Consider the following 25,277-nt stretch of genomic DNA (forward strand, 5'->3'; position numbering starts at 1 on the left):
TTAAACCAAATAAAATGTTATTTCAGATATAACATTTGACTTGTCTTAGAATAAAATAATCATTAGTTATACCTTTAATTTTTGTTTACATTTGAAAGTTTAGAAAATGTTCCTATGAGTCTGTAGAAAGCCATGTACTTTTTTGAGTTTTTTTGCATAAATAACCTTAAGAATATTTATCACATAAGAGTCATTTGAAAATCATGATCTTTAGATTGAAAATTTTTTGAGGTTAAACTAGAATAATGTAAGATAACATACAGTTAATGATAACTTTAAAACTTCCCCAAAACCATTATTTAACTCTAATATATTTTCTTACTCAATATTTTTTAAAGAGAAACTAACATATCAGTTGTTTAGCCTTGAAAAGAAAGCCTGACCTCCAGACTTGAGCTTGTGTTTTTAATAAATAATAGCCCCCCTCCCCTTATCCATGAGTATGCATTCTATGACCCACTCCCCTGTGGATACCTGAAACCATGGGTAGTACCAAATGCTCTATGTACTATGTTTTTCTCTATACATAGCTATGATAAAGTCTAATGTATAAATTAAGCATAGTAAGAGGTTAGCAACAATAGCTAATGATAAAAAAAGAATAATTTTATAATTTATAATCAGATCAGATCAGTCGCTCAGTCGTGTCCGACTCTTTGCAACCCCATGAATCGCAGCACGCCAGGCCTCCCTGTCCATCACCAACTCCTGGAGTTCACTGAGACCCACGTCCATCGAGTCAGTGATGCCATCCAGCCATCTCATCCTCTGTCATCCCCTTCTCCTCCTGCCCGCAATCCCTCCCAGCATCAGGGTCTTTTCCAATGAATCAACTCTTCGCATGAGGTGGCCAAAGTACTGGAGTTTCAGCTTTAGCATCATTCCTTCCAAAGAAATCCCAGGGCTGATCTCCTTCAGAATGGACTGGTTGGATCTCCTTGCAGTCCAAGGGACTCTCAAGAGTCTTCTCCAACACCACAGTTCAAAAGCATCAATTCTTCGGCGCTCAGCCTTCTTCACAGTCCAACTCTCACATCCATACATGACCACAGGAAAAACCATAGCCTTGACTAGACAAACCTTTGTTGGCAAAGTAATGTCTCTGCTTTTGAATATGCTATCTAGGTTGGTCATAACTTTCCTTCCAAGGAGTAAGCGTCTTTTAATTTCATGGCTGCAGTCACCATCTGTAGTGATTTTGGAGCCCAGAAAAATAAAGTCTGACACTGTTTCCACTGTTTCCCCATCTATTTCCCATTGCAATGCATGCAAAGTCCTAAAATGTTCAGTTGAGTAAAATTTTTTTTTGAATTTTCACAAAGGATTCTTTTCTTTTGAGGATGGGTGTTAATTTCCTGTAAGTGTCAACAAGAGACTTTTAAAATGATGATATAGACAAAGCAGTATTTTAAAATATCTAAAATATTATATGCATATGCAGTTCCCAAACTTTAATTCTTGGGTTCCTAAAGTTGTTTAGTAAGTCATTTTTTGAAACTCAATTCATTTTTCAGTAGAAACTATACTTTAAATGATTTGTAACACCCACCAAACTTTTAAACGTGTGATACTGATTATTTCTCTGACATTACTTTGTTTTTCATCCACTTCTTCCTCCCTCTAGTTTCACTTCCTTCTTTCCTTTTCTTTATGTTTATCTTGGACTGTAGTGGAAATATCAAGAGTTTGGGGGCCATGAACTTAGGAACTAGACAGTTTATGATTTGGAAAGAAGTTCTACCACTTACTGCTTAAGTGTCTTGAATTTTCTTATCTTCTTGATCATCAGTTTAAGGATTGACGAGAAAATATACTGAAGCATTTACTGTGGGACAAATACATACTTAAATGATTCTTCTACTTCATGCCCTTCTTTCTACCCTCCTTCCTCCTTTCAGCCACCATTTGGAAAATAGTACTTGTGAAAACATGTTTCATAGTTCTTGTTAAACAGGCAACTAAGGATGCATATGGGCTCTCTTTATAGGTACTCTGATAGTCACAGAACATCACAAGGAGAAAATGCATCCCTAGATGCTTCTTAACCATTCATCTACTCAGTGAACCAGCTGATATTTATAGAGGCCTTCTCCCTGCTAGTCATTGTGATTGATACACAGTAGCTTTACAATAAGAATCAAATGTGACAACCTAGGAAATATTTCTTTCTTTCTGAGGGCAGGTTAGTTATTCTGATACGCTGCTTATTCTAATCCCAATGTCTGTAACTAAGACAAGTCCATTTGTATTTGATTTTATTCATGATATTTCTTGACCAAGTGACCTCAAATATAAAAACCACTGATTGAGCCTGGAAATCTGTTTCAAGTTAGTGATCAAGTGCCCCCTAGTGTGCATGTGGACATAAGAAACTGAGGTCTTGGATTTTCATTGGTCTGTTGAAATTCAAATACAGTTGACACCTTGCTCAGTGTAACCCACAGTTTTGTTAATGATAAAGAGATAAAAATATACAGGTTTATTTCTACATTGTGGTTGCTAAGAGCTTTCCCAGCTATCACCCTCCAGGAAACTTCAAGCAGAAAGACATCAATTTCTTAGCACTTTTTTTATCTTTTTCATTGTATCCATGAGATTGCCAGTGACCTAAAGTAGGATTTCTGTGCAGTAGGCATCACTAACATCTTGAAAGTACATGTAATAGAGTTTTGCTTTAAAAGTTGCACCTTGAAAGATTTTTCTTCCATGACTTTCTTAAAACTAAAATTTTTACTTGAATTGCTAGTAGAGCTAGAAAAATTGTATATAAGTTTTTGATCCTACCCTTGAATGTATTAGTAAAATTGAACATGAAGCCAGTGATGCCTCAAGCCTGAGAAGACTCTATGTATATATTGTCAGACTGTTGCCCTGAGATAATACTGCCTTAAAATCTGTCATAGTCTGTGCTCTTCCTTTTACAAATATTATCCTAAGAAATCCTCCTGTCTTCTCTATGAGATGGGTATAATATGCTGTAACTGAAGCTCAGAAGAATTTAGCAACTCACCCAAGGTTATGCAGCCCATGACTGATAAACTGTTGATTTATGCAGAAGTCTCCACGGCAGTGTGTCACATATAACCTTTGTGGCATTAAGTGTGCTCATTAAAAGCAAAAATTTTACTAGCATATTAAGATACTGATTTGTATCCTATTTTTATTTGCATGCTGATGGTTAAAAACATATTTCTCAGTCATTTCTGTGTCCTCTGAGTTACCTATTTACTTTGCTCACTTAACCTTGGTTTTATAGTTTTTATCATCAGTCTGTGTGAATATTTTATATATTAGGTATACTTAACCTCTCAGTATTTTCCTAGTTTGCCCTTAAACTTTGCTTGTGCTGCTGTTGTTGTGGTTTTAATAAATACTTATTTATTTATCTGGCTGCCCTGGGTCCTAGTTGCAGCATTTGAGATCTAGTTCCCTGTGCTGTGCTTAGTCTCTCAGTCGTGTCTGACTCTCTGCAACCCCATGGACTGTAGCCCGCCAGGCTCCTCTGTCCATGGCCAGAGATCAAATCCAACCCCCTGCATTGGAAGCTTGGAGTCTTAGTCACTGGACCACCAGGGAAGTCCCCAACTTGTGCTGTTTTTTGATGAAGTAAATTTAAAATCTTTATGTATTAGATCCCTGTTAATTGAGTTAAGAACATTATATAAATTTGGGATTTTTTTGGTATAATGTATAAGATTGAGGATCTACATTTTCTTTTTTTTTTCATAGCTCATTTCTTAATATATGAATTGCTAATATGTATCACTGTAGCTAAGGATTTTTTGTTTTTACCCTCAACAATTATTGTTTGAGATAAACCAAGGTTATATTTCATAAACCTTTTCTGTGTATAAAAATGTAGATATTAATGAACCTAATCTGTCTTCTAAAGGTTTAAAAACAGCTGTCCCTATTTATATTAATAGAAATACTTGATTCTGTGAGATTTGGTACTGTATTGTCAAATGTAAAAGGCATTGCTCTTTTATCCTTGTTTCTTTTTTTAAAATGTTCTGTAGTTGGGCAGGTGTGAGTTCTTTCAGGGATCTTACCAGAAAACCAGTGCCATAGTTGGAGCAATGAGGAGCTCTGTTTTTGCCTCCTGAATGATAAAAAATCAATGCAGTAGGGTTGTTGCAGGAAGGGGGACCCCTTCCAGAGCCGGAAACTGAACTCTTGTCTAACACTCGGAAATGAATTGTCCGAGGAGACACATGTGCTGACAAAGCCAGAGATTTTATTGGGAAAGGGCACCCAGGCGGAGAGCAGTAGAGTAAGGGAACGCAGGAGAACTGCTCTGCAGCATGGCTCACAGTCTCGGGTTTTATGGTGATGGGATTAGTTTCCGCGTGGTCTTTGGCCAATCATTCTAATTCAGAGTCTTTCCTGGTGGTGCACGCATCGTTCAGCCAAGATGGATGCTAGCGAGAGGGATTCTGGAAAGTGGACAGACACGCGGTATCTCCTTTTGACCTTTCCAGAACTCTTCCGGTTGGTGGTGGCTTATTAGTTCCGTATGCCTTACCAGGCTCTGCTGTCATGAAACAACCCATGCGAATGGTTACTAAAGGGCCTGGCCAGGGTGGGCGGTTTCAGTCAGCGTGCTTCCCCTAACAGGGTGGGGAGGAATGTCTTTTAACTTGATCTTTTAAGGTATTTATCACTTTTACCATATGGAAATTAGTGATTGTGGCAATTAATGTATCCAGATTTGTTAACCCACCAATTTATTATTTTGTTTAATAAGTCTCTTGAGCGCCTACCAGATGCCAGTGCTATGCTAGGTAGTGTGGTATAGACATGAATAAGAATCATACAGCCTGTGGGTTATAGATGAACAGGTGGTATAAATTGGTACATGAAGCTAGATATACAGGTATAGTACAAAAAGAGAAATGAGAAGGAAATGCAAAGAAATAAGCTTTTTCAAGATTTGGTTGTCTGTTTGATTCATATCACTGTTAATAAATTAGCACTTATGCTTTCCAAGGATTTAAGATTTCTTAATTTATCTGTCATCATTTATAAATAACAATAAAGATACAATTCATTTCTATAGAATGACAGTGAAACATTAATTATGTAAAATGCTTGTTGGTAATGAAAATTTTTTCACATCTCAGTGATCAGACAAATAAGAAGGGGAAATAATATGCTACTATTTAGAATATCACTGTATTAATCAACCCTGCAGCATAAACTAAACTAATATTAATAAATTGAAATCACATGCCAATATTTGGCATAATCAAGCCCATGTTAACTTGGTTTAAATTGCAAAAGTATATTTTTTTCAGAGAGAGAGAATATCCTATAATACACTCCCTGATTGGGGTAGGAAAAGGATGACATATCAAGGCCTAAATTGTTTACTGTTTCCACCTCTTGGTTATCTTTTCCATCGTATAGAATATCATTGTTCTTAAAGGGTAAGATTAATATGTGGTCAGGAGACTCTGAAGAGACTATTATGTTTGAATCGAAATTCTGTCATTTTCTAGCCATGTGCCAGTTGCTTAACCACCCAATGCCTGTGTTTTGCCATCTGTAAGATAAGGGCGTATTGAGGATTAATGTATGTGAAATGCTTAAACAATGCCAAGAATGGAGTAAGTGCAAAATGATGCTGTGGCTGCTGCTGCAGAGGCAGCAGTGGCTGTGGTGGCTTCTGTGGCTGTTCTGCTGCTGTTTCTCCTCCGTTTTCTTACTATTCTATTATTTTCGTTTTTATCACTATGAAAAATATCTTCCAAGAGTTTCTAAGGACACCTTTGTTTTTTGTCTACTAGATAACATTGTACGTGTGCCCTGAAATTGCCCCAGGATAGAAATACAGTGGGAAACAGTCCCAAAGCTGTAAAGAATTTACTATCATTTTTGTGGTTGACTCCCTCCTTTGTTTTTCAGAATTATTCACTGCCTAAAAACAGTACCTAAAAAGCTATGGTAGATGGGCTGTAATTTTTTTTAATATTATGCTTGGATAAATATGTATAAAACTCAGCTTGTTTTTATTTTATGTTTTTACTTTTTATTGGGGTATAGCTGATTAACAATGTTGTGATAGTTTCAGGTGAACAGCAAAGGGACTCAGCCGTACATAGACATGTATCCATTCTCCCCCAAACCCCCCTGCCATCCAGGCTACCACATAACAACCTGTTTTATATAATCAGCATAGAACTGAAGATCAAAATGAAATGAGCATTTTCATAGTTTAATTGCAGTAAAAATAAACACCTACTGACTCATTTTAGGAGAAGTTGGATTCTTTTTTTTTGATTTATTATTCAGTTAACTTTCACATGTCTGAGCATAACAGAAACTTTAAGATATGCTAATTGCTGGGTCAGAGAGTATGCTTGCTTTAAATTTGCATACATACTGCCAACTTGCACACCAAAGAGGTTATTCAGAATTAAATTTGAGGATCCTCCCCCCCACACTGCTCCTTCCCAGCATAGTCACCTCCAGGCCCTCAGAGAATCCATGCTACAGAGAGCCCCAGGTGTCACTGGGTCTCTCTGAGGTACATTAGAGCGGAAAACAGCAGAGAACATTGACTTAGTACCTTCTTCTCACCCACCCCTCCCAAACACACTAAATTGTCTTCCATGTATCTTTGTATTTTATCCACAGTTACCATAAGGAACTAAAACATGAAAAGAGCTTCCATATTATACTATAACAGCAGTCAAAGACATTGCCCTTATGCTGGTCAGTGCCCCCTAAAAAATGCTCCATCTTAGAAACATCTTTCAGAATTTAGTGTTAGGAAACACTGTCTTCCCTCAAGGATCTAGTTTTCTTCCTGAGACTGCAAACTCATGATTTTAGAACAACTTTGCTGACTTAAAATTACAAACATTTCGCCTATTTAAAGTTTACCTTTCAGTTGTGTTTAGCATATCCACAGGCTTGTGCAACCATGCGTGCTAAGTCGCTTCAGTCACGTTCGATTCTTTGAGACCCCATGGACTGTAGCCCGCTATCTGCTGGAGAAGGGAAGGGCTACCCACTCCAGTATTTTGGGGCTTCTCTTGTGGCTCAGCTGGTAAAGAATCTACCTGCAATGTGGGAGACCTGGATTCTATCCCGGGGTTCGGAAGATCCCCTGGAGAAGGGAAAGGCTACCCACTCCAGTATTCTGGCCTGGAGAATTCCATGGACTGTATAGTCCATGTGGTCGAAAAAAGCTGGACATGACTAAACGACTTTCACTTTCAAACTCCTCTGTTCCTGGGATTCCCCAGGCAAAAATACTGGAGTGGGTTGCCATTTCCTCCTCCAAGGGATCTTCCCAACCCAGAGATCGAACCCAAGTCTCTTATGTCTCCTGCACTGGCAGGCAGGTTCTTTACCATTAGAGCTAGCTGGGGCAGGAGAAGGGGTGCAACCATAACCACAATCAATTTTAGAATATTTTCATCACCCCTTACAAAAAAACCTATACCCTTTATCAGTCATTCCCCACATTACCTTTAATCACTTCATCCTTCCACCAGCATTAGACAGTCATTAGTCTACTTTATAGATTTGCCTATTCTGGACATTTTATATATACCTCAAATCATGTAATAAATAACCAAACTGATCACATGGATCACAGCCTTGTCTAACTGATTGAACTATGAGCCATGCAGTGGTGGGCCACCCAAGTTGGACAAGTCATGGTGAAGAGTTCTAACAAAACGTGATCCAGGGGAGAAGGGAATGGCAGACCACTTCAGCATTCTTACCTTGAGAACCCAATGAACAGTATGAAAAGGCTAAAAGATATGACACTGAAAGATGAACTCCCCAGGTCAGTAGGTGGCCAATATGCTACTGGAGAAGAGTGAAGAAATGACTCCAGAAGGAATGAAGAGGCTGAGCCAAAGTGGAAACAGCGCACAGTTGTGGATGTGTCTGGTTGTGAAAGTAAAGTCTGATGCCACGTGAAGTGAAGTGAGATTCAGTCAGTCATGTCCATCTCTTTGTGACCCTATGGACTATATGATAATGCTGCTATAAACTTTCATGAACAAGTTATTGTTTGACATATGTTTTTATTTCCCTTCATTTCCTACCCTGATTCCTAGGGGTAGAATTACTGAGTCTTATAGTAACTCTATGTTTAATATTTGGAGCACTTCTAAACTATTTTGCAAAGTAGGTATACCAATTTGGCTTCCAACCAGCAGTGTATAAGGGTTCTAATTTCTCTGTGTCCTCCCCAACCCTTATTCTTGTTTTTTTTTTGGTGTTGTCCTAATGGATATGAGGTTTTATCTATCTCATTGTGGTGTTGATAAGCATTTCCCAAATGACTGATACTGTCAGAGCATCTTTTCATATGTTTACAGTAAATCTTCTTTGGAGAAATGTCTATTCAGATACTGTAGCCATTTTTAAATTAGGTTATTTGTCTTTTTATTGTTAAGTTGTAAGAGTTCTTTGTATGTTCAAGATACAGGTCACTTACAAATTATGTGGTTTTCAGATATTTTCTCCTATTCTTTGGGCTGTTGTTTTACTTTCTTGATGGTATTCTTTGAGACACAAAAGCTTACAATTTTGACAAAATCCAGTTTATCTCATTTTTTCTTTGTTACATATGTTTTGATGTAATTTTATCTAATACAAAGTTACAAAGATTTACTCATATTTTCTTCTAACAGTTTTATACTTTTAGCTCTTACTTTTAACTTTTTAATCTAATTTGCCTTTATTTTTGTAGTTTGTGTAAAGAGATCCAGTTTCATTCTTTTGCTTTTGTATATTCCCTTTCCTAGTACTTTGTGTGGGTGAGAAAACTATTCTTTCCCTACTGAATTATTTTGGCTCCCTTGTCAAAAATCGGTTGACTGTAATGGAAGGGTTTATTTCTGGACTCGTCTGTTCCACTGATCTCTTATCTTTATGGCAGTACCACATTGTTTTAATTACTGTAGCTTCTACCTTTCATTCTGGATGCCTTTTATTACTTTTTCTTGCCTTATTTCTGTGACTAGAACTTCCAGTATAAAGTTGAATGGAAGTGGCAAGTGCAGACATTATTGTCTTGATTCCTGATCTTTGGGGCAAAGCATTCTTTTACCATTGAGTAACAGTTAGAACTGGACATGGAACAACAGACTGGTTCCAAATAGGAAAAGGAGTACGTCAAGGCTGTATATTGTCACCCTGCTTATTTAACTTATATGCAGAGTACATCATGAGAAATGTTGGGCTGGAAGAAGCACAAGCTGGAATCAAGATTGCCGGGAGAAATATCAGTAACATCAGATATGCAGATGACACCACCCTTATGGCAGAAAGTGAAGAGGAACTAAAAAGCCTCTTGATGAAGGTGAAAGAGGAGAGTGAAAAAGTTGGCTTAAAACTCAACATTCAGAAAATGAAGATCATGGCATCTGGTCCCATCACTTCATGGGAAATAGATGGGGAAACAGTGGAAACAGTGTCAGACTTTATTTTTTGGGGCTCCAGAATCACTGCAGATGGTGACTGCAGCCATGAAATTAAAAGATGCTTACTCCTTGGAAGGAAAGTTATGACCAACCTAGATAGCATATTCAAAAGCAGAGACGTTACTTTGCCGACAAAGGTCCGTCTAGTCAAGGCTATGGTTTTTCCTGTGGTCATGTATGGATGTGAGAGTTGGACTGTGAAGAAAACTGAGCACTGAAGAATTGATGCTTTTGAACTGTGGTGTTGGAGAAGACTCTTGAGAGTCCCTTGGACTGCAAGGAGATCGAACCAGTCCATTCTGAAGGAGATCAGCCCTGGGATTTCTTTGGAAGGAATGATGCTAAAGCTGAAACTCCAGTACTTTGGCCACCTCATGCAAAGAGTTGACTCATTGGAAAAGACTGATGTTGGGAGGGATTGGGGGCAGAAGGAGAAGGGGACGACAGAGGATGAGATGGCTGGATGGCATCACTGACTCGATGGACGTGAGTCTGAGTGAACTCCGGGAATTGGTGATGGACAGGGAGGCCTGGCGTGCTGTGGTTCATGGGGTCGCAAAGAGTCGGACATGACTGAGCGACTGCACTGAACTGAACTGATGACATTAGTGATTGGATTTTTCATAGATGCCTTTTTATCAGATTGAGGAAGTTCCTGTCTATCCCTAGTTTGCTGAAAGCTTTTTACCCATAATGAAAGGATGTTGAATTTTGTCAAATGTTTTCTGTGTCTGCTGAGATTGTCATGTAGTTTTTTATCCTTTTTTCAGTTGATATGGGGAGTTGCAATAACTGATTTAGGGATGTTAAGCCATTCTTGCATTTATAGGATAAGTCCCATTTGGTCATGGTATGTAGTAATTTTTGTATGTTTGCTAGTGTTTTTATAGAGTAGTTTTGTGTCTATATTCAGAAGAGATTTTGATTTGTGATTGTCTTTCCTTGTGGTGTCTTTGATTTCTGTTTTAGGGTAATAATGGCCTCTTAGAATGAGTTGGAAAGTATCCCTCTACTCGTTTTTGTAAAATTTTGTGGGAGATTGGCTTTAATTCTTCTTTAGCTGTTTAATAGAATTCATCAGTGAAGCCACATGATCCTGGACATTTTTTGTGTGAAAAGTTTCAGTCACTAGTTGTTAAACATCTGTTCATGTTTTCTTTTCCTCCTTGAATCATTTTTTGTAGTGTATGTATTTCTAGGAATTTGCTCATGTTATCTTGGTTATCTAAATTGTTGGCATACATTTTTTGAGAATATTCTCTTGGAATTCTTAAAATCAGTAGTAATGTTCCTAGTTTCACTCCTGAGTAAGTAATTTAAGTCTTCTTCTTTTTTTTTTCCCTTGGTTAGTCTATCTAAAGGTTTGTCAACTTTTGAGTTTTTCAAGAATCTATTTGGTTTCATTTATACTGTACTCCTCTTGCATGCTTTTGATTAATTAGCTCTTTTTCATCTTTTGTCTTAATGTGAAATATAACATTGATTTGAGAGTCTTCTGTTTTCCGGGAGTTGGTGATGGACAGGGAGGCCTGGCGTGCTGCGATTCATGGGGTCACAAAAAGTCAGACATGACTGAGCGACTGATCTGATCTGATCTGATACTATACTCCTCTTGCATGCTTTTGATTACTTGGCTCTTTTTCATCTGTTGTCTTAATGTGAAATATAACATTGATTTGAGAGTCTTCTGTTTTAATATATACATTTACAGCTATGAATTCCCCTTTGAGCATTGCTTTACCTAAATCCCCTACAGTTTGGTATGTTGTGTCTTCTTTTTCAATCATCATCAGAAAGTATATTAGAAAGTATTTCCTACTTTCTCTTTTCCAACCCATTGGTTATTTAGGAATGTATTATTTAATTTTAGTTTGTGAACTTCTCAGACTTCTTTCTGGTATTGATTTCTAATTTCATTCTATTGTGGTTGAAGTATATACTTTGTATGATTTAAATCCTGTATATTTACTGAAGCTTATTTTATGGTCTGGTATGTGAAAGATGTTGCTTGCATATTGAGAAGGACATATATTCTGCTCTTGTTTAATGGAGTGTTCTATAAACACCTGTTAGGTCTAGTTGGTTTATAGTGTTGTATAGATACATTGTTGATCTAGTAATTTCCCTTCTTTTTTTTCAGCTGATGAATTAATTAGTCCTAAAGACATTGATCCTGTTCAGCGTTTTGTCCCTCTACAGAATCAACGAAATGTGAGCATGAGGTTTTCCAATCAGGTAAAGAGATTTTATTTTATGATTTAGAGTCATCCAGACAGTTAAAGCTTAATTAAAGCATAAATTTTATTCTAAATGGGTTTTTATTGTTCCTTGTGAGAGCAAGGCATTTCTCTGTTCTGGTTAGTTAAGATTTACTTGTGGTAAAGGTTATTTGTTAATGAGAAGGTATGAGTCGGATGTTTCCAACAAGATGTCTCACAGGTAAACATTTTCACCTTCACAGTGGTTGACTTGACAGTAGCAAATGTCTTTGAGAAGATTTATGTGTGGGTAGCACTGGGACAGATGAGATGGCACCGTTACATGAACGCCCGCCCCCCACCCCATGCTTGATGTCTATCTAGTGATGTGTCTCTGTGATAGGCCTAAGTGATGGACAGAGCTGATCTTAGTACTTGGTGACATGTCAGGGAAAGGAATAGTTAAAATTTTTTTTACATTTAGGAGCTATAGATTCAGACTGTGTTGTGTCAACAAAATAAGTGTTTGCAGGATCAGCAAGATTGATGTTGACTTGAGCATACCCTCAAGTATTAAATGATACCAGTAATGACGACTGTTAAAATGAAAATGTTGTGTGGATTGTTGAAACTGCCTGAGGAGAGAGGGAATGAACCTGAGTATGTGCCTGGGATTCCAAGCAGTTAAAATGTATTTAATAAGAATAGCATCATCGGTAACAGAAAATATGCTTACAAATTAGCATTATAAAATGCTCCTTTTACTTTAAATATATGCATAATACACAAACACACACACATAAATACTTCTTTTAATGAGAGAAAGGGAAAGCCACCTAGCCTCATTAGTAGGTTCTTTCACACTATTTCTCTGCTGCTTTTGCTGGTCCTCAACAAAACATCTAGTTACTATGAGTGGTTTATAGATGAAAAACTTTGGGGGAGACTTTTAAGTAAATGTTAAGATTTTCTCAGGAACATAAAAATGCCTGTGTTAATATGTGGTAGAGATTTTATGCTGATCTATTAGTTCCCATATAAGGAAGAGATTTGGCCTTTGTCCTTATTTAACACTTGTCTCACTGCAGTACAAGTGTACATTCTGGATGTATTTGAGACATGCAATTTTACCTGAAGAAATGGGAAAGTGGAAATGTATTTTACTTCATATTGCCTAGTGCTGTGACTCTGAGCCATTTTAAGACTGGTATGTTTCATTTACATAGCATGTGTGACCCACTTCTAGGGTGATGAAATCTCAAGGCCTTTTTTAGAATATAAAGTGACCTGTTGGTCACAGATTTGAGGTATAGGGGCAGGAACCAGATTACATCAAAGCACACAGCTAACATAATGAATAGTTAAAACATTTACTTCATGCTTGCCACATATGATGAGGGCCGCGGGTTATGTATAATTTTTTACATACAATATACTTGCAATGCTCTTGCCCACTCAAAAAATCAGGGTACATGTGAGTGAGAGTGAATTTTATAGAGCATTTATTCTAAGTGTACTTATTATATGGAAATCATTTATGCCTCCCATGTGGAGCTACATCCTATCTAAGAGCCTTTTTCTAGGGCCAGGACAGAGGCTTCTCTCTTGCAGCCGAGTGGGGATTATTACATCTGTGCAGGGTTGTATGTTTCTGACAGGGAGATCATAGGAAGGGCTGGCAGCAGAAAATTGGTGGGAGGTGTCATTGCTCTACCCTACTGGGAGCTTGGTTGTGGTAGTATATAAAATAGTGAGGTGCCTTTGCCACTTTCTCAGCTGTGTAAGCAGTAGCCAAGACATAGCATGCTCATAGACATTGTTGGGACTAGCTGACTTGGCTTGGTGAAATATGAAGTCAGACATGGCTCTCTACTTGAAATGCTGGTGTCAGTGGCCTTTCAATCATGATTAACTAAGTCAGATCCTGGAATTAACTGATCTTTGGGAATTGATCCTGCCAAATGTCAGAAAAATATGTAGAGTAGTAAAGTTCAGACATTTCTCAGAAATAAGAGACATCTCCTGGCAACCCACTCCAGTATTCTTGCCTAGGAAATCCCATGGACAGAGGAGTCTGGTGGGCTACAGTCCATGGGATCACAAAAGAGTCAGAGTCAGACATGACTTAGCAACTGACAATCCAAATGGTTAAACAACAGGTGAATGGTTAAGAAATATTGTATATCCATACAACAAAATACTAATCAGAAACAAAAATTGTAAACTGTTGATTTAAGTAATATGGTTAAATCATCTCCTAGACACAAGAGTACCTACTGCATGATTACGTTTATGGGAAGTACTAGAACAAGCAACACTACACTTAGATATTAAAAGTCAGAACAGCGGTTATCTTGCAGTGGGGCAGGGGAGTGGCTGACTGAAAAGGAGTATAACGAACCTTTCTAGGGTGGTGGAAATACTCTAACCATTGATCTCTGGGTGGTGGTTATAGAGGTATATATATTTGTCAAAACTTACCCAATAATACACTTAACATTTATGCCTTTACTATATGTAAATTATATATCAATAAAAAGTCTGCTTAATTCTTTATATTAAATATCTGTTAATAAAATAGAAGTATTGCAAGGGCTTAAAATGCCTCTTCTCCAGAGTGTCCAAGAAGTATTCCACCTCATGAGAAGCAGAGATATAAAAAAAGCTAGAGTTTCTCCTGTACAGCTTTGAAGCCAGTGTTTTGATTCCATTTTAAATGATTAAATCTTATGTAGTTAAATTTCCCTTAAAGAGCCACCAAGAGATCATTCTCCATTTTTTGGTTTAAAAAATTAAATCTTGGGAAGTCTTATTAAAAAAAGAGAGAGAGACAGCTCGGACTTCAAAGGAAGCTGTGTTAGGGGTCCTCATGACCACTCTTTGCCCCAGTGATTCACTGGAAGGACTGTCAGGACTCAGAAGCTGTTACACTTACAGTTTTATTATTAGGTTGGTGAAAAAGTAATTGCAGTTTTGGACTGTGAATTTTAAATCATTACACCTGGGCTCAAACACATCTTTATTAATCAAAATAGGAACCATTATAATCAACACATTGTTGCCAATGAGAGATAGTTTGTTTATTCTTGTAGCATAAAAATCTGTGCTTTAGGATTCAACAAACTCCAAGAGTTCTACTTGCAAAATGTTGTTGAGATGCTTAAAGAAGTGGTCGTCAGTTGATGAAAGGTCAGGTGAATGTGGTGGATACGACAAAACTTCTTAGCCGAATTCATTCAAGTTTTGCAGCATTGGTTGTGCAATATGTGGTCAGGCATTGTAGTGGAGAAGAATTGGGCCCCTTCTGTTCACCAATACTGGCTGCAGGCTTTGCAGTTTTTGTGCATCTCATCAATTTGCTGAGCATACTTCTCAGATGTAATGGTTTCACTGGGATTCAGAAAGCTATAGTGGATCAAATGGGCAGCAGACCACCAGACAGTGACCATGACCTTCTTTGGGTGCAAGTTTGGCTTTGGGAAGTGCTTTGGAGCTTTGTCTCAGTCCAGTCATTGAGCTTGGAGAAGGCAATGGCACCCCACTCCAGTGCTCTTGCCTGGAAAATCCCATGGACAGAGGAGCCTGGTAGGCTGCAGTCTATGGGGTCGCAAAGAGTCAGAGATGACTGAGTGACTTCCCTTTCACGTTTCACTTTCATGCATAGGAGAAGGAAATGGCAACCCACTCCAGTTTTCTTGCCTGGAGAATCTGAGGGACGGGGGAGCCTGGCGGGCTGCCGTCTATGGGGTCACATAGAGTTGGACATGACTGAAGCAACTTAGCAGCAGCAGCAGTCATTGAGCTGGTTTTTGTCGGTTGTCATATAAAATCCGCTTTTCATTGCACATCACAAACTGATCGAAAAATGGTTCATTATTGTTGCACAGAATAAGAGAGGGCCACACTTCAACAATTTTTTTGATTTGATGTCAGGTCACGAGGCACCCCCACTTATTGAGCTTTTTACCTTTCCAGTTTGCTTCAAATGCCAAATGACTGTAGAATGGCCAATGCTGGTCAACTTCTTCTGTAGTTATAAGAGGATCAGCTTCCATGATCCTCTGAATCTGTCATTGTGAACTTCTGATGGCTGGCCACTGTGTTCCTCATCTTCAAGGCTCTCATCACCTTTGCAAAACTTCTTGAACGTCCACTGTGCTGTACATAGCAGTTGCTGTGAGTTGTGTCCACTGGTTTACAACCCCTTTTGAACTTGAATGAGAAAATCACTTGAGTTTGCTTTTTGTCTAACATTATTTCCCTAGTCTAAAATAAATATAAAATAAGCTGAAAGTAATGTCATAAACAAAAAAAAGCAAGAAATGCATATTAAAATGATGTATAACATAACCACATTTATTTTACAATGTATTCCAATATCAAATGGCAAATTTCAACAATGAAAAACCACAATTACTGATAGCTTACTGTGAACGATGTTGATGTTGGATTCTTGATCTCCAAAGAAGAGGATTTAGCTTCAGGTCTGACATAGACATCAGAAGGGGGAGAGAGAGTGCCCCTCACTAGTCTTAGCAAGGGAACTATATACTTTTTCAATTGGTTATTAAGAATAAATCAAAAGAATGTCTCAAGGTTGTAAAGGTCTTACCATACCCACTCCCACAATAAAGATTTTAAGATAACAGGATTGGTCAGAAGGTTCTTAAGAGGGAGAAACATGTCCTTAAGCAGGATACATTGTTGTTCTATAATCAATCATTGGTACAGAATTTAAGGAAAAACATACCTTTGAGCAAGATGAGTTGTTTTGTTGTGTAATCATTAACTCTGGGCTTAAAGAACAAAATGTTTTATGTGACTAAGAATGTAGGAAATGTGTGACAAGGAACGTAGAAAACAAGAAGTTGTCCTTTTCTCCTCCTAGAGGGCTCGGTACCCGCCCCTCCTCTTCCTTGGGGACCCCGGACTCCTCTTCAGCCTCCCTGAGAATTAACTCTTCCATTACTTTTGCACCAACCTAATCCAAAAAAAGGATCGAATGGACAAAATTAGTGAAGACACACAAATCAAATCTGAGAAAACCAGGCACAGGCTTCCAAATGGTCTCTCCCAGTGGAATCATGTGAGACATAATTACCCAGGAAGGATGTGTGACAACATATGCAAAGTATTGCAAACCAGGAAATCTTGCTGAGGAAATCTTGCTGAGACTTGAGTGTCCAGGGTTTTTATTTTAGGGGTCAGTCATATAAACGTGTAGCACCTGTATGATTGCCCTCAGTTATTTAAGCTCTCGTTACCCCTCAGAGAAGCAGCAGATGTTCTCTGTAAATCACATTATTGACATAAACTATCTAGATACACTGGTACAGTATGACCCAAGGCCTTTGGCATGCGGAAACACTCTTATCTGACAGAACCTTACAGGAAGCCAGAATACTCATCCTGAAAGCATGCCTTTCTTGGGAATTTTCAGGATTTAGACAACCCAGGCCTTCTGGACCAGCTTATTCCTTCACAGCAGGTTATGGCAGAAGGAAATTTTCCAGAATCCAGAGAGCAGGGAGTGTGTTAGAACTTTAGAAAGGTCCCTCCTTCAAGTATGCATGGGGCTATTGGCACATTATAAATCCAAAACATTGAGGACTGAATTGAGAGCTGTTGATTGTATTAACATTACTCTTAGCAAATTAATTTTAGGAAAAGGGGATTGCTTTTGTAGCTGGGATTAAAATCAAGGTTGGGAAACTGTGGTATCATTTGGGATGAACCTCCTCACTGCTCTCCCACTAGTCAGAAATCACTGTTTTCTCTTGATGTTACTTGAAGAATAAAATACCATTATATAAATAAGGGGTTTTTTTGTTGTTCAACTGTCAAGTCATGTCCGACTCTTTGCGACCCCATGGAATGCAGCCTGTCAGGCTTTCCTGTCCCTCACCATCTCCTGGAATTTGTTCAAATTCATGTCCATTCAATCAGTGATGCCATCCAACCATCTTATCCTCCATTGCCCTCTTCTCCTCCTGCTTTCAATCTTTCCCAGCATCAGCATCTTTTCAGTGAGTTGGCTCTTCACATCTGGTGGCCAAAGTATTGGAGCTTCAGTATCAGTCCTTCCAATGAATCTTCAGGATTGATTTCCTTAGGATTGATTGGTTTCATCTTCTTGCTGTCCAAGGGACTCTCAAGAGTCTTCTCCAGCACCACAGTTCGAATGCATCAATTCTTCAGTGCTCTACTTCCTTTATGGTCCAGCTCTCACATCTGTACATGACTATTGGAAAGACCATAGCCTTGACTATATGGACCTTTATCAGCAAAGTGGTGTCTTTGCTTTTTAATATGCTGTCTAGGTTTGTCATATCTTTTCTGCCAAGAAGCAACCACCTTTTAATTTCATGGCTTCAGTCACCATTTGCAGTGATTTTAGAACCCAAGAAGAGGAATTCTGTCACTGCTTCCACCTTTTTCTCTTCTGTTTGCCATGAAGTAATGGGTCTGGGTGCAATGATCTTAGTTTTTCTTTGAGTTTTAAGCCGGCTTTTTCACTCTCCTCTTTTACCCTCACCAAGAGGCTCTTTAGTTACTCTTCGTTTTCTGCCATCAAAGTGGTATCATCAGCATACCTGAGATTGTTGATATTTCTTCCAGCAATCTTAATTCCAGCTTTAGAGGAGTAGAAAGAAAAGTAGAAAGAAACGCTGGTTTAGAGGAACAGAAAGAAAAGCATTGTGAGCAGTAGCAGATATACTTAATAGTATTGTGAGATTTTGACCAAAAGAAAACAAAACAAGAAAACCTTTGCAGACTTACAATATAAGTTCCTAGAGATCAGAGACCATGTTTTATTCATTTTTGTAGCTTCAGGATCTGTCATAGTACCCTAACACCTGTTATATAGGAGGTTCTCAATGTTGAACTTCAGTGTTTGTGTGTGCTTAAAGGTGTATGTGGGAGGAAGGTATGTCATGGGAAGTAGTGGACTTATGCAAATATCTAAATCTATTTCTTTAATCGTGACATCTTTCCTGCTGTCTAAACTTTAAGTTTTACCTACCTGGTGATCGTACTCCACAGATCTAGTAGCAAAACTCAGCGTTTCTGGGTGTATGCTTAAGTCCGACTCATTGAGTTATATATTATATCTCAGTAAAGTAGTTTAAAAAAAAAAAGAAACCCAACATTTTTGATGCCAAATTTATCTTCTTTGTATTCATAGCCCCTGTCTTGGATAAGGACTGTCTTCTTGTACCGGTAGCTCTATTTTCAGGTGGTTATCACATTGGCTTTGCCTTCACAGAAGCATCTCCATTTGTTTCTTCATAATTATTCCCACTGCCACATATCACTCAGGCTTCATTACTACTCAATGGCATGGTTTTAATAATCTCTGTCTTTAATCACTCCTCCTGTTTATTCTCTGTGCTTGAGAACACAGGATCTTATAAAGTATGAGTTCATTTATCTCATTTCCTGAAAACCCTCCATGACACACTGTTGCCTACAGGGTAGAGTCTAAATTCCATATCCTCACATAGTCACTTCATCTCCTTGTTTTTCACTTACATCTTGCAATTTCTGCAAATGTCTCCCAACCATTCCTGTACTACAGTCTCAGCTGACTTGCTGATCTACTATTCACTCACTCCCAGGCCTCCATTCGTAGTACAACCTTCATCCTGAAACCCTGGCCTCTCACACAGAGTCCTTTAAAATCCAAGCCCAATACAGTCTCTTCCTTTGCCCACATGTGAAAGTTACATAGATGCATTGTGTAAAAAGTGAAATAATACAGAAGATATCCCAATGCAGTTGTGTTACGTTTGGGAGTATTAACCAGTTCGCAGTTTCCCCATTTCCAGAAAAGTCTTTTTTTAAAACAAAACCAGATCGATTTTCACCTCTGACTCTAAATATCTGAATAATGTAAATGTAACCCTTAGAGAAAGTCATGTGCTTATCTCAACTTCTACTGTTTCATTGTTCTTTCCTTTCTGAATGTCCCTGCCCTCTTCTGTAATCCTCTTTCTGTTTGCACAGCTTTCTATAGACATTATTTATGAGTAGGTATTTTAGCAAATTCCTTAGTTTTCCTTTGTCTGATAATGTCTATTTCCCTTTCATTTCTGAAGGATAATTTCATTATATGCAGGATTCCTGATTGACGGTTGTTTTCTTTAATTCAGTAAGAATTATTGTGTACTTCCTCTGGCCTCCATAGTTTCAGTTGAGAAGTGAAGTGAAGTTAAAGTTGCTCAGTCATGTCTGACTCTTTGCGACCTCCTGGACTAGTCCATGAAATTCTCCAGGCCAGAATACTGGAGTGGGTAGCCTTTCCCTTCTCCAGGGAATCTTCCCAACCCAGGGATCGAACTCAGGTCTTCTGCATTGCAGGTGAATTCTTTACCAGCTGAGCCACAAGGGAAGCTGTTGAGAAATCCCTTGCCAATTCAATTTTGTGTTCTTCTACATATAATATTCCATTTCTCTTGGACTAAGTCTACTTATGCCCCTGGGTGGAAGACCAGGAGATAACTAACTCAGCTGATGCAGTTATCATCAGCTCAGATGTATCAGCTCACTTGCTGGTTTCTAGGTGTGGATCAGGGGTTGGGTAGTCTTGTCATTGCTGTGAAGCTGCTTCTATAGGCTGCAAAACTCCATGCTGGTGTACTGGTTGTGGAGTGAGGGTTGGGGTGGTCCTTGGAGCTTTACCGCTGCTATCATGGATGAATTGGTCTGCCCACTAAAACCTGATTTGTGGAGTAGGGGTCATGACAATTCACTGGGGCTTCTTTGCTGATGCTGCAGTTGTACTGACCCATCAAGTGCACTGGTTGTAAAGCAGAGGTTAGGTGGGCCCACCAGGGCTTTGATGCTACTGGTGAAGGCAGAATGGCCAACTGATAACCCTCAAGTAGAGGAGCCAGAGTTGGATCTTTCCACTTGGTCACTGTTATGGTTCTTGTTTCCCAGTCCTTTAGACAGGGAGAAGAGACTTTTGTGTTTATGTTTTGGGTCTATGCTTGTTGGTTATTTCAGGCTGCAGGCCTGTCCAGTGCTCAGCCCAGTATGTATTGGATCTTAGAAATCTCACCACATTGCCATCCTTCAGGTCCTGAGGTTGGGTTAGCCAGCCAAGTCCACTGCCTTTTTAGCCCTCACAGTTCTTGACTCATTATCCATTGGATTATGTTCAGGGTAAATAATTAAAAGTTATATGAGTCTTGTTCCTTCTTGCCCCCTTTTTCATGGATAATTAATCTTCATAAGTCTTTCTGTGAATAAAAATTAGAGTTAAGATTTGTTCTGTTCCTTAGTCTTTTTCTGTAGAATAATTTTTTAAAAATATTTGCTATCATTTATTGAACAACAATTAAACATTTATTTTTTAATTATTTTATTTATTTATTTTTATTTTTGGCTGCACTGAGTCTTTGTTGCTACGCACAGGCTTTCTCTCATTGCAGCCAGTTGGCACTACTCTTCATTGCAGTTCACTGGCCTCTCATTGCAGAGGCTTGTGTTGTTGAGCACAGGTTCTAGGGCGCGAGGGCTCAGTGTTTGTGAATTGCAGGACCTAGAGCACAGGCTCAGTAGCTGTGACACACGGGCTTAATTCCTCCACAGTGTGTGGGATCTTCCAGAATCAGGGATCGAGCACATGTCCCTTGCATTGGCAATGTCCCTTCCATTGGCAGGCTGATTCGTTACCACTGAACCACCAGGGATGTCCTGTACATTTATTTTTAGTAGAAGCTTTATTGAGATAAAATTTACATTCTATGTAGTTCACTAATTTAAAGTGTACAAATCAATGGATTTTAGTATATTCATCACAATAAATTTTAGAATATTTTCATGACCCAGTCACTCTCCACAGTCACTCTCTACTTTCTTCAACCTTCCTGTCTCTCCCTATCCCAACCCTAGGCAACTGCAAATCTACTTTTTGTCTATATGGATTTTTCTATTCTGGGTATATCATATAAATGATTTCATATAATGTGTGGTATTTTGTGACTGGCTTTTTTCACTCCACACAATGTTTTCTAAGTTCATAGAAAACATTGTTAGAGCGTACATCTGTATTTCAGTCCTTTCTGTGGCCAAATAACATTTCATTGTGTGTATTTACTACCCTTTATTTATCCATTCATCTGGTGATGGACATTTGGGTTTTTCCCACTTTCTGACTACTGTAACTAATGCTGCCATGAAATTTGGTACACAAAGTTGTGTGTGACTTGTTTTCATTTTTCTTGGTTATAATGGAATTGCTGAGTTATTTGATAATTTTATGCTTAACATTTTGAGAACGGCAGGCTGTTTTTCAAAGTGATTGCACCATTTTGACCTTCTACTGGCAGTGTATGAGGGCTCCAATTTCTCTACATTCTTGTCACTACTTATTGTTATCTTTTTGATTATAGTCTTCTAGTGTGTAAAATGTGGTTTTGATTTGCATTTCCCTAGTTACTCTAGTTACTAAAGCCATTGAGCATCTTTTTGTGTGTTTTGGGAGGAATATGTATATGTATCTGTTTGGGCAAGTATCTCAAGATATTGTGGTCATGTTAAAATTGGGTTCTTTGTATTTTTATTATTGTTTTGTAATTTTTCTTTATGTGTTCTACATATGAGTTCCTTCTATTATTTGAAAATATTCCCTCCCATTTGGTGAACTACTATTCCAGTTTCTTGATGGTGTCATTTGAAGCACAGACAATTTCCACTTTGATAGTCTGATTTATCCGTTTTTTCTTTTTTGGTTGCTATGCTTTTGGTGTCGTATCTAAGAAACCATTGTCTAATCCAGGGTCACAAAGACTTATGCCTGTGTTTTCTTCCAAGAATTCTATAGGTTTAGCTTTTATATTTACACCTCCGATTCATTTTGAGTTAATGGTAGGCATTCAACTCCATTCTTTGTATGCGGATATCCAGTTGTTAGAGCACCATTTGTTGAATTTCCTGACTGATCCTTATCTTTGTTATTATTGTGGTAAAATATGCATTGCATGGTATTTACCAATTTAACCATTCATAAGTGTACAATTCAGTGGCATTAAATTTGCAATGTTGTATAACCATCACTGCTATCTATACCCAAAACTTTTTCATCATCTCCAACAAAAACTCTGTACCCTTTAAACAATGACTCTCTCTACTCCCCTCCCTCCAGCTCCTGGTAACCTCTATTCTACTTTCTGTCTTTATGAATCTGTCTGTTCAATACCTCATATAAGTAGAACCATGCAATATTTGTCTTTCTGTGTCTAGCGAATTTGTAGACATAATACCCAAGGTAATTTTTTGTTTTATTGATGTAGTGTTTTGCTTTCTTCCTGTTGGCTATTTTTCACATACCTGGTGATCCTCCTTTGTTCAGTGATATATTAGGTAATAGATGGCCTAATTATTCTCCGTGTATTAAGTGGTACCCCCCATCCCCCAGTCCCAACAGGAGGTAAGAAAGAGTTTGTCTCTTGGAGATCTTGGTGGGGAACAAACATGCCCCTCCTCACCCTTGCCAAATGAGGCCAAGACTGGAAGCATTAACTCACCCCAGCCAGTTTGTTTAGTATAGGAAAAGAACAAGTATTTGAGAGTCCACTGCCAATGCAGGGGACACAGGTTTGATCCCTGGTCCAGGAAGATCCCACATGCTGCAGAGCAGCTAAGCCTGTGCATTGCAACTGCTGAGCCTGCCATGCCTCAACTACTAAAGCCCACGTGTCTAGAGCCCATGCTTCCCAACAAGGGAGGCCCACTGCAATGAGAAACCTTCACATTACAATAAAGAGTAGCCTCTGCTCACCACAACTAGAGAAAGCCCGTGTGCAGCCACGAAGATCCAATGCAGCCAAAAATAAATAAATAAAAGATAATGTAAAATATTTAAAAAGAGAGAGAAGAACTTCGTTTTATTGCTGATGGTGGTTCTTGTGTGGGGCCTCAGGCTAGCCACTGTGGCCTTTAATCAGTTCTCTGTCATGCCCCACTTCTCCCATCAGCCCTCCATTATATCTGCAAACCAGGTGCTGCTCCGGAACCCCTGTTTTTGGTGGATCAGCTCCCATACCTCTGGCAGCATTATGGTGATGCTCTGAGTGGTATAGTTTGGCGATATAGGCTTCTTCTGCTCTGCTTTCTTCATTAATGCACTTCTATTTGCCATCTTTTACACTAGAAATGTGCTGAAATGTCCTATTTTTTGCCCCCTTTTCTCTTTATTGCTATGGCTTTAGTCTTTTTTGTTTATTTTTAGCATCTATATGGTCATTTCTGTGGGGTCTGCAGAAGAATAAGAATTCAGTGTAAGTGCTCACACCACTGTCTAGAACTAGAAGCCTCACTTCCCATGCTAGTTTCTCATTGTTTCTCTTAAGTATCTTTTTCTCCAGCCACACTTTGTGCTTCTTCAGATCTTGGCTGATGAACCTAACACTGGGATTTGAGCAGAGTAGATGTTCACTGAACAGTTGTGATAGCCCCAAGTAGATGCAAATCAAGTAGATAGAAACCAAGTAAATTAAATACCAAATTTTCCAACTTGGTAAAGAAACGTGTGAAAGAGATAATTTACACCAAACTGTTAATCTGTTCTTTTTTTTTTGTAGATAGAGTAACAGTGCCTGCTCTACTTACCCCTACTTTCCTATGTCATGTTTGATTTGGAAAAGATAAATTATGCAAAAGATCATATTATCTAATCATACTGTAAATTACTCCCTGAAAATAATTTGACTCTTTTGTGACCGTATGGACTGCCAGTCTCCTCTGCCCATGAGATTTCCCAGGCAAGAATACTGGAGTGGGTTGCCATTTCTTTCTCCATGTTTTAACATGTGTCATGTCATTGTAGTTGGTTTACACGCCTGACTCTCTGGCAGGGGTCCTCAGAGTAGGGCATGTGTCTTATTCTTCTTTGTCTTCTATTAGACTAGTTTGGTATTTTACAGGGCTAGAAAAAGGAACGGAGAAGGCAATGGCACCCCACTCCAGTACTCTTGCCTGGAAAATCCCATGGATGGCAGAGCCTGGTGGGCTGCAGTCCATGGGGTCGTGAAGAGTCGGACACAACTGAGCAACTTCACTTTGACTTTTCCCTTTCATGCACTGGAGAAGGAAATGGCAACCCACTCCAGTGTTCTCGCCTGGAGAATCCCAGGGATGGGGGAGCCTGGTGGGCTGCCGTCTATGGGGTCGCACAGAGTTGGACACGACTGAAGCGACTTAGCAGCAGCAGCAGAGAAAGGAAATGAGAGAAATAGAAAACCACTATTGATTTTTGCCATCTAATGATTACAGGCATTGTACAAACTGTTTTATATGTATTATGTCAGAACTTAATGCTTTTCTGAAATAAATATTATTATACTTGTTTTATAGATTGATAGTGTAAGTCTCAGAAAGGTTTGGTGATTTTTCCAAGGTCGTACAGTTGTCAGGTGGCAGAACCAATACAAAGTTGTAAACTGAAGAAGGAAAAGTGAAAGGGGTGTCAAGCATGGAAACAGTGATTTTTGTAATGGTATGAAGGAGTTAACAGAGGAAATATTTTGCTTCCTGAACAACCTAGCTTAATACCACATCACAGGAAACTCATTTCACCTGTGCTATAGGACACTGAGAGGCTTTTGGAAATGATCTGAAA

General features: G+C 38.7%; 1 protein-coding gene across 10 annotated transcripts in view; it reads left to right on the plus strand.

The window, feature by feature from the left end:
• The window catches only part of PHKB (phosphorylase kinase regulatory subunit beta), a 227,997-nt gene that overhangs the window by 129,413 nt on the left and 73,307 nt on the right, over positions 1 to 25,277 (plus strand). For all 10 annotated transcript variants that reach the window (XR_015145436.1, XR_015145437.1, XR_015145433.1 and 7 more), the window contains one exon: positions 11,593 to 11,687. Coding sequence is in view for 5 of the 10 variants with exons in the window: in XM_086350564.1 (XP_086206690.1) it covers positions 11,593 to 11,687 (95 nt within the window). In the remaining 5 variants the exon portion in view is untranslated. The remainder of the gene's footprint in view (positions 1 to 11,592; positions 11,688 to 25,277) is intronic.

Source organism: Bos grunniens, chromosome 18 (assembly GCF_055505025.1).
Source record: "Bos grunniens cultivar Pamir isolate PY7600 chromosome 18, Bosgru_T2T1.0, whole genome shotgun sequence".
Taxonomy (NCBI): Eukaryota; Metazoa; Chordata; class Mammalia; order Artiodactyla; family Bovidae; genus Bos; species Bos grunniens.